Here is an 8,544-nt window from a genome sequence, read left to right as displayed (position 1 = left end):
AAACGCAAACCGTACTTTTTAATGAGGCCAATGTCACAGAAAAAAAAAAAAAATGCTTCACAATGAACTGCTCAAGGAAGCTACTAAATAAACTTTCAGAAAAGTTAAGTCGTTGTTTTTTTTTTTTTTAATAGGGTGACGGAGAGCTATACCTTTCTCATCTATGTGAATTTAGGTTTAAACTAGATTTCCCTTGGCTATTATATAAGACAAAAAACCCCACATCACCCCCTTTCACTCCCCCCACCCCCAAAAAGTGTTTTAGTCTATTGAGTTTTTGTGTCCTCAGTTGTGTCTGATTCACGGCAACTCACGAACTCTACACAGCCAGGCTCTTCCGTCCATGGAATTCAGGGCAATTTTTTTCTGTCACAGTAAATGCCCACCCTGGGTGATCCAAAGGCAAGGGCTCAGAGGCTCCTGAGAGAATAACTCCTTTCAGCTGAGCACAGAGCTGGCTCCTCACTGGGATGCCTGTGGCCTGGGGCTCCCAGAGGGAACAGCAGCACTCGCCCCACCGTGTGGTCACTGCTGCAAGTGCAGGCTGCTCCTCACTCCCCCTTGACAGTGTCCCTGAGGGCAGAACAGTGTGAATCTACTCAAGGTGGAAATGCAAACTCCGATGCTACCAAACTTCCCACAAGGTCTCCAAAACCACTCAGGAACAGGGAATTGGAAACTGCAGGGCATGACATGAATGGAGATGGAGACTTGACACCTTACACCGAGTTCACTTCCAGTTATCCCTAGACAAAGTTTCCATGAAAACTTGTCACAAATCTAGAAGAACAATGAGCAGAAACCGGACACGTGCTTTGAGTCTTCACACACAAAACTAAAAGGCAGTCCACAAAACAACCCAGAGAATACACTGGACTTTGCAAAATCAAAGGTATCTACCGTGGGAAAGACCTCATTACAAAAGCAAAAGACAGGTCATACATCGCGAGACGAATGAGTGGAAACACAAAGCTTCTCAAGGACGTGTCTCCAAACAGACAAAGAACACCAACACAACAAGCCTGTGAAAACTAGGGAAAGGTCTGAAGGGACGCCAGACTGAGGAAGACACACACAGAGTATCCCGGATGATGTCCAGCACTGAGGGCCTGAAGAAACAACAGTCTAGTTGCACTCCCTCAGGCCTGTGTGACCCTGGATGAGGCCTCTGTTTCCCGGTGGCTCTGAGAGATGGACAGGGAGGAAGGGGAAGAGAAATCACTTGCACTTCTAATACTCACAGCAAAGTCTTCCAATGAGAAGGGAATTATCACCCCCACTGACAATGCCATTCACTGAAGTGATACCCACGAGTCCATCTAACCCAGAAGGGAAGGAAGGACCTGTTCTCACAAAACGGCGAGAGATGGAAGAAAGAAGATCAAGCCCACACCAATCACTGGAAAGAGAAGCTGTGCTCAGGGCTTGAAAGAATTCCTATTGGGAAAATGATGTCACAGCCCCACAAGGCAATCCACAGCTTCGATGCTATTCCTCCCAAAATGCCAATGCATGTTCGCACCGAACAAAGAATTGCAAAAGGGGTTACGGAAACAGAAAAGAGCCTAAATTGTCAATACAATCCGACGAAAAAGCCCCGATACGGACGTCCAAGGTTGTGTGAAAGGAAATTAGACGACCAAACTAGGATCCTCAGGAGAGTATCGGAGAAGGCGATGGCGACCCACTCCAGTACTCTTGCCTGGAAAATGCCCTGGACGGAGGAGCCTGGTAGGCTGCAGGCCATGGGGTCGCGCAGAGTCAGACACGACTGAAGTGACTTAGCCGCAGCGGCAGCAGCAGGACAGTATGCTATTGGGAATACAACAACACACACAGATCCAGATCGATGGAATAAAGTTGAGGGTCCAGAAACAAACCCCGGCATCCAAGGTCAACTCATCTCTGACACAGAAGGGGAGAATATCCAAATGGGAACAAGAAAGCCTCTTCAATCAATGTCCATGGGAAAACCAGACAGCTACATCTGAAGAACGCTATTGGTTTTGATCTCACACCACCTCAATATCGGGGAAAAACCTCACCCTAAAGACTGATGTCATGAGATAGCTAGAAAGAAGCGTAGGTCAAAGGCTCCTTAACATCAGAGTCTCCTTGCCATTTGCTGGGCGGAGGTAGAAATGGGTCTCTTCAAGTAAGGGAAAGAGGGAAACCAAGTACACCAATGGGTTTCCATCCAATGGAACCTCTTCACAACAGAGAAGCTAAGCATTCACAAATGCAAAAGATAGGAAACGGAACATGAGAGACTCCTTGCAAGTGGTGTATCTGAGAAGGGGTTCATATGGAAAGAGACGAAGAATGCACAGCACTCAGATTCCAAGAAACACCACCACCACCCTTGACCCTTCCCCCATGACCAACTCCGACCTAAAGCCTTTCTCTCCCTCTAACCTATCCCTAAAACATAACCCTCATCTAATCATATACATGTGCATTCCTAGCATCCATCCATCCACACACGAGAGAGAAAGAGGAAGACACAGACTGAATCGAAAAAGGAAAAGAGAGGGACACAGCCAGAGAGAGACACGGAACCAAAGAGAGGAAAGGAGTCGATGGTCCAGACTTTTCATCAATCTGTCTCGAAGGTACAAGCAATGACAGCGCCCATCCACCCCAGAAGGGGGAAAAGGACGGAAGGTTTGGAGAGGAAAAGACAAGAACACAGGGAGCCATTAGAAGCTCAGCCACCCGCAGAAGCCGAGCTGGGACACTTGAACAGAATCTCAATGGAAACAGAGGACCAGAAAGTTGGCTACTCTTTTGTATCAGAGAGGGAGACCTTCGAGTCTTCCTTTCAGTCCTCCAACTTGCATGCGGGGTCTCCAAACAGTCAGGAGGGGGAGTGCCTTTTCCTGGGTACCACGGCGCATCCAGGCCTCGTTCTGCCCCATTCTGTGCTGTGTCAGCCCTGGATGGAGTCTTTCTTTCTGAAGTCTCAGCGCACAAGCTCCACGTGATATCGGCCCCAGGTGGAAAGGCATGGAGCTGCTCGTAGGTCGACAGACCTAGGAAACAGATGGGAGAATGACCCCCACTCTGCAGATGGAGAGACCGGGGAAACCCTGAGGGGCATATGCTTGTCCAGGGCCACACCACTTATGAGAAGAAGGAGCCTGGTCTGAGAGCAGCGGGGTCCTCGGAGCTCAGGCCCTGGCTGCACCCAGGCCTCCCCAGGGCTGTGGGCTGGGCTGTGTGGCTGTCACTGTGCCTGCACATGGCCTAAGGGGGGTGGTCGAGCAGTCAGAAACCCAGAGATTCCCTTGCGAAGTTTTGGGGAAGGGACCTCAGCACGAACCCCAGGAAATGATGTCACCTGCCGGCAACAGATCCCAACAGAACCCACAACCCGGGTATCCAGGCCTCCAGAGCGGAGAGGAGCCCCCAGCCAGATCACTTGCTGCCAGGATGTTCTGCTGTTTGCCCCTGCCCAGAGGCCGGGGCCTCAGGAGAGCTCACAGGCAGTGTGCGTGGGCACCCTGTCGACGTTGGCTCAGGGCACCCCCGAGAGGCCTCTGGCCCTTTGCCCGGAGAAACAGAAAGGTAACACGGGGAGCCCCAGGCGGGGCCAGGCCACCTCTCCCATGCCACCCGGAAACACCGGGTCCTTTGCCTGTGTGTGTGGATGCGGGTTTCTCGGGGTGTGTCTCCCTCAAGGAAGCCCAGGCGGATGTGGGGTCAGAAGCCTGCGGACAAGTTGTGTCCACACCCCAGGGGAGAGCAGGCTGGGTGGGATGGGGAGAGTGCGGGCAGCGCCGGCCGCCCAGGCTGACCTCACACCCTCAGGTGGGTCTCTTTCCTCCCGGGTGGGGATCTGAGCAGACACACGTCTCTGACCCTTCTGGGAAGAGAAGTTCGAGCAGGCAGAAGCAGCGGCTCCACTGGCCAGGCCCAGCTCGGAAAACTCCCAGCACGGCTGGCTGACGGTCACTGTCGTTGCAGAGCTTCCCACGTGATGAGGCCGAGGACGGGGACACCCCGTCCACCTCCCGGAGGGAGGGGTCGGAGCACCACCCCCCCGCCCGTGAGGCCCAGTGCAGGCTCCAGGTGAGCGTGCCCACGGAGGCATCAGCCCCACCGGGGGCGAAGCGGAGGCGGGGAAGGCCTGCTGCCGAGACACCGCCCAGGATACACCCGGCGGCCCAGTCTGAGGCTGCCACGGAGCTCAGCACACCCGGCTCCGACCCAGAGTCCCGAGAACCCCGGCCTCTGAGGCAGCAGGAGGACCTGGAGCCCAGCACGCCAGAGCACAGAGGTGAGGACGCTGGGGCTGGTGCACGGGAGTGTGTGGGGAGGGGGTGCTGAGCTACACACGGACGAGTCCCCGAAAGATGCTGCTGGGCCTGCAGCAAGCGCTGGCCTCACACCCCCACCCCCATCTTGCACACTTCAGTCCCAAAAGACATCCGACCCTGGGTACTCTTTGGGAATCTCTTGGAAGCTTTCTGTCCCGGGATACGCACATGCCAAGGCTGGCCTGTGGGCAAACTTTGCTTCTCCCCCAGCTCTAGCACTGGCCTCCAACTGGAACCAGGCTCTACTTCCCAGACCTGTCCCTACAGAGGTGGTGGCTCCAGGTGCAGGACCCAGGGATCCACCGAGGCCAGATGGAGAACCGAGACTTGCCCTCGCAGAGACACCAGGCCAGCTGGGTACTGGCCAGCACACCGGGCAGATCGGATCTCCGTGCCTGCAGGGCCCCCAGCCCCAGGCACTGATGTCCCACCCCCTCAGCCAGAACCTCCACCTCCACGTGCACCTGTACCTGCTCGGGCTTTGGCAGGAGAACCCGAGGCAGAGGAGGAGTCACCGCCTCGGCAGGGAGAGCCTGCCCTGGCTCCCGCGCAACACCCAGACGCCGACGATGACTCACTCGCCCCTGCAGGAAGAACGAGCCCCCGCTCTGGGCAGAGACCCAGAGCCCTTGCCGGAAACACCACGTCCAGGGGAGCGGTCGGCTCTGCAGCCTCCATCCCTGTCTGCTCACCGTGGACGCCGGCAACTCGGTCTGCCCCCAGGGGACATGGAGTTCCTTTCCCCTGAACTGCTTTGCATTTGGTTTGTTTCCACCTTTCTGGTGATGTTTTATTTTGTGTATGGTTTCCTGTATTTCTCTTGGTTAAGTTGGGATTAGTAAACTTTTTCATCATTGTTGCAATTTGGGAACACTGTTGTGTAACTCTGGTGATACTGTGTTACCATCCCAATTTGTAGTTTCAGACCCGTTCGATCTTTATGCCCCACCCCCCAACAAAGCCTGGATTCAAGGCAAGCACGCCCTGTTCATCCCTCCCCCCGATCCTGAACACAATTTCATCTTTTCTTTCTGCATTCCTTCCTATATTCTTGGTGTCCCCAATCAATGACTCTCAGTGAAATGACTGAAGGAGTTTTTTTCGGACTCTCCACCTACTGTAAGACTCCATTGGAGAGTTCTCATTTGTATGTCATTTGAACTAGCCTTTGATAGCTGAAAGGACGGTGTACGTCCTTTCAAGATATCATGTGCCAAACGAAGCCCTTTTGGCAAATGCCATCATTATCTCCAGGCAGGCATTGCTGTTTGAAGGGTGACATCTCAGCCAGAAGGCAGAGGCTGAGCTCCTCTTGTTGCACCAGCTCCCAAAAGAAGCCAAGAAAGGGAGCTGGAGCAACAAACCACCCCAACACCCAGGAAAGCGTTCTTCACGACAGAAGGCTAGAAAATGACCCAACAACCTTGTGGCCCAGAACCCCTCTAAAAAATCACTGTTCCATAAAAAAGAGAAACACATGGGAAGTTCCAAGGAGAGGCAATGCCCATGGCCAGTGTACTTTAGAGACGGCCTGACCGCTCCGGGGAAGACACGCACCGACGGAACCCCTTGGGAAACAGCAGTGATAGTCCTCACCGTCGTAAGGGTTGCCTCTGGGGACAACCTGCCCTGGGCACCACATGAGGGAGCAGACCGGCTTCTCTTCCTCTGCCCCCACACCATTCACTCATGAAGGCAGCTCAGGTGTTCTCATGCCCTGCCTGCCTGCCTGCCTGCCTGCCTGGCTCATCCGTGAGCTGTGCCCACCTCCAGGGCAGGACTCCACCTTCTCCTCTCTGTGTACCGTGAATCTGCACACAGTGGGCTTTCAGAACCTTAGGAGACTTGAGCCATTCCCACTGGAGCCAGAACCCTCCCCAGGAAGGAAAACAGCTGTGGAGTCATTTTGGCCCCAGCACTGGTTCCCAAACCCTGGCGGCTCCTACAGCCTCTACGGTGTGAAGAGGGAGGTCCCTTTTGACAGAGCTTTCCGGCTGTCAGATCTAAGCTGTTGTTTCCCTGTCAGCTGTGTCTCTTCCGTTGCAGCCAGGTGGGCCACGCTGCTCCAAAGGAGCTCACAAGCTGAGTTGCAAGGGAGGTATTGAGAGGACAGGGATGGCTACAACGTGCTGCAAACTGAGTGAGGGTCCCCACAATCCTCAGCAAAGGTCTGTGGTGTGCAAGTGGGGAGTAGAGGGCCCCCAAGTTCCAAAGGAAGGGAGGTACTCGGGAGCTAAAGCCCTTGGCTGCTGTGGTAGCAGCTGCACATGGCAGCTCGTCCACAGTGCACTTCGAATGAGGTCATATGAGCGGGACTCTGGAAATGGCTCCGAAATCCAGAGAAAGGGGTCAGGGTATGTGGGAATCCGGCGGGGGTGGGGGGTGGATGAAGGAAGGTGTCCTTCCTCTCTCCAGTGCAATTTGGTTTGGTGAGTCTCAAAGCTACCAGATGGCACTTCCCAAGTCAGGCCCCCGCAGGAATCAGGGTGGGCTGCGTGCCTCGGCCCCTGCCACAGGGACAAGCCACACCAGTGGCCTCCCTGAGCTCAAATGGCCGGACCTGGGGGTTCTGTCTGGGTGCACACCTCCTTGCTGTGGCCAAGTTCCCCCCTTCTCTGAGCACCAGCTTCATCCTCTCGAAGGAGGACATCGATTGCTACCTTGGCACGTTACTCTCTTCATCCTGTGAAGACTCATTAGGCTTATCCTACAATTACTAGCTGGCCCGAAGAGATATCTCCTGAATCCAGATTAAGCTGGAGTCTCCCAGGCTCATCTGGCATGTCTTCCCTGAAGTCTGCCAAAACCCACACCCTTGCATTTCCAGGGACTCCCCTTAGCCAGCTGGGCAGAAAACCCAGCATGCTTCAAACAAGCTGACAGACAAGCGGGAGAGGACTCACGGGCAGACGGCCTCCCTCAGGTCTCGGGTGGAGCTCTGGGACCACAGCAGCAACGGGCCATCCCAGCCCCTGGGCTCAGCAGCGCCCTCATTCTCAGGCCGGCGGCTCTGCCCTGAGGGGAGCAGGAAGGTCACCAACTGCCGCAGGCGGACCTCAAGCCCCTCCCACTGCTGGAGCCTGACCTCCCCCGGCCCCACCCCTTCCCCTACCCCAGCAGGACGAGAGCTCGTCTTCCCCTGGCTTCCAACGTGAGGCCCGGCCCTGGGCCCCGATTGGGCACTGCCCCAGTCCGGAGCCAATCACAGTGGCCAGGGAGGTGGAACGCACCGATTGGCCAGGGCCAGGTCATGTGACCATGCTCCCCAGGAAACTCAAATATTACCAAGATTCCCTAACAAACCAATGAACAAAATTATCCAGTAAACGCAAACCGTACTTTTTAATGAGGCCAATGTCACAGAAAAAAAAAAAAATGCTTCACAATGAACTGCTCAAGGAAGCTACTAAATAAACTTTCAGAAAAGTTAAGTCGTTTTTTTTTGTTTTTTTTTAATAGGGTGACGGAGAGCTATACCTTTCCCATCTATGTGAACTTAGGTTTAAACTACATTTCCCTTGGCTATTATATAAGACAAAAAACCCCACATCACCCCCTTTCACTCCCCCAACCCCCAAAAATTGTTTTAGTCTATTGAGTTTTTGTGTCCTTAGTTGTGTCTGATTCACGGCAACTCACGAACTCTACACAGCCAGGCTCTTCCGTCCATGGAATTCAGGGCAATTTTTTTCTGTCACAGTAAATGCCCACCCTGGGTGATCCAAAGGCAAGGGCTCAGAGGCTCCTGAGAGAATAACTCCTTTCAGCTGAGCACAGAGCTGGCTCCTCACTGGGATGCCTGTGGCCTGGGGCTCCCAGAGGGGACAGCAGCACTCGCCCCACCGTGTGGTCACTGCTGCAAGTGCAGGCTGCTCCTCACTCCCCCTTGACAGTGTCCCTGAGGGCAGAACAGTGTGAATCTACTCAAGGTGGAAATGCAAACTCCGATGCAACCAAACTTCCCACAAGGTCTCCAAAACCACTCAGGAACAGGGAATTGGAAACTGCAGGGCATGACATGAATGGAGATGGAGACTTGACACCTTACACCGAGTTCACTTCCAGTTATCCCTAGACAAAGTTTCCATGAAAACTTGTCACAAATCTAGAAGAACAATGAGCAGAAACCGGACACGTGCTTTGAGTCTTCACACACAAAACTAAAAGGCAGTCCACAAAACAACCCAGAGAATACAGTGGACTTTGCAAAATCAAAGACATCTAC

General features: G+C 54.0%; 1 protein-coding gene and 1 long non-coding RNA gene across 3 annotated transcripts in view; one reads left to right on the top strand and one right to left on the bottom strand.

Moving 5' to 3' along the window:
* LOC145514119 (uncharacterized) overlaps positions 1 to 8,544 on the bottom strand; it is a 53,273-nt gene continuing 44,729 nt past the window's right edge. The window contains exons 7-8 of the long non-coding RNA XR_014059838.1: positions 7,223 to 7,334; positions 1 to 3,032 (exon numbers count right to left, since the gene is read on the bottom strand). This is a non-coding gene — a long non-coding RNA (uncharacterized LOC145514119). The remainder of the gene's footprint in view (positions 3,033 to 7,222; positions 7,335 to 8,544) is intronic.
* LOC145514111 (uncharacterized) lies at positions 3,390 to 5,188 on the top strand. Of its 2 annotated transcripts, none has more exons than XM_081511204.1 (3): positions 3,390 to 3,567; positions 3,967 to 4,279; positions 4,530 to 5,188. In XM_081511204.1, the coding sequence occupies exons 1-3, from the start codon at positions 3,433 to 3,435 to the stop codon at positions 5,156 to 5,158; spliced, it is 1,077 nt and encodes a 358-aa protein (XP_081367330.1). In that variant the 5' UTR covers positions 3,390 to 3,432; the 3' UTR covers positions 5,159 to 5,188. The 2 variants fall into 2 exon arrangements, with proteins under 2 accessions (XP_081367330.1, XP_081367331.1); XM_081511205.1 differs by having other exon boundaries at positions 3,404 to 3,567; positions 4,587 to 5,188.

Source organism: Giraffa tippelskirchi, chromosome 7 (assembly GCF_054371585.1).
Source record: "Giraffa tippelskirchi isolate mGirTip1 chromosome 7, T2T-mGirTip1v1.2.pri, whole genome shotgun sequence".
Classification (NCBI taxonomy): domain Eukaryota; kingdom Metazoa; phylum Chordata; class Mammalia; order Artiodactyla; family Giraffidae; genus Giraffa; species Giraffa tippelskirchi.
This window is presented reverse-complemented; position numbering and strand designations above follow the sequence as displayed.

Coding starts and splice junctions, on each gene's coding strand:
- LOC145514111 (XM_081511204.1), top strand. CDS start 3,433: ATGTTCTGCTGTTTGCCCCTGCCCAGAGGCCGGGGCCTCAGGAGAGCT. Junction 3,568..3,966: donor TTGCCCGGAGAAACAGAAAG/GTAACACGGGGA, acceptor CTGTCGTTGCAG/AGCTTCCCACGTGATGAGGC. Junction 4,280..4,529: donor CAGCACGCCAGAGCACAGAG/GTGAGGACGCTG, acceptor CTTCTCCCCCAG/CTCTAGCACTGGCCTCCAAC.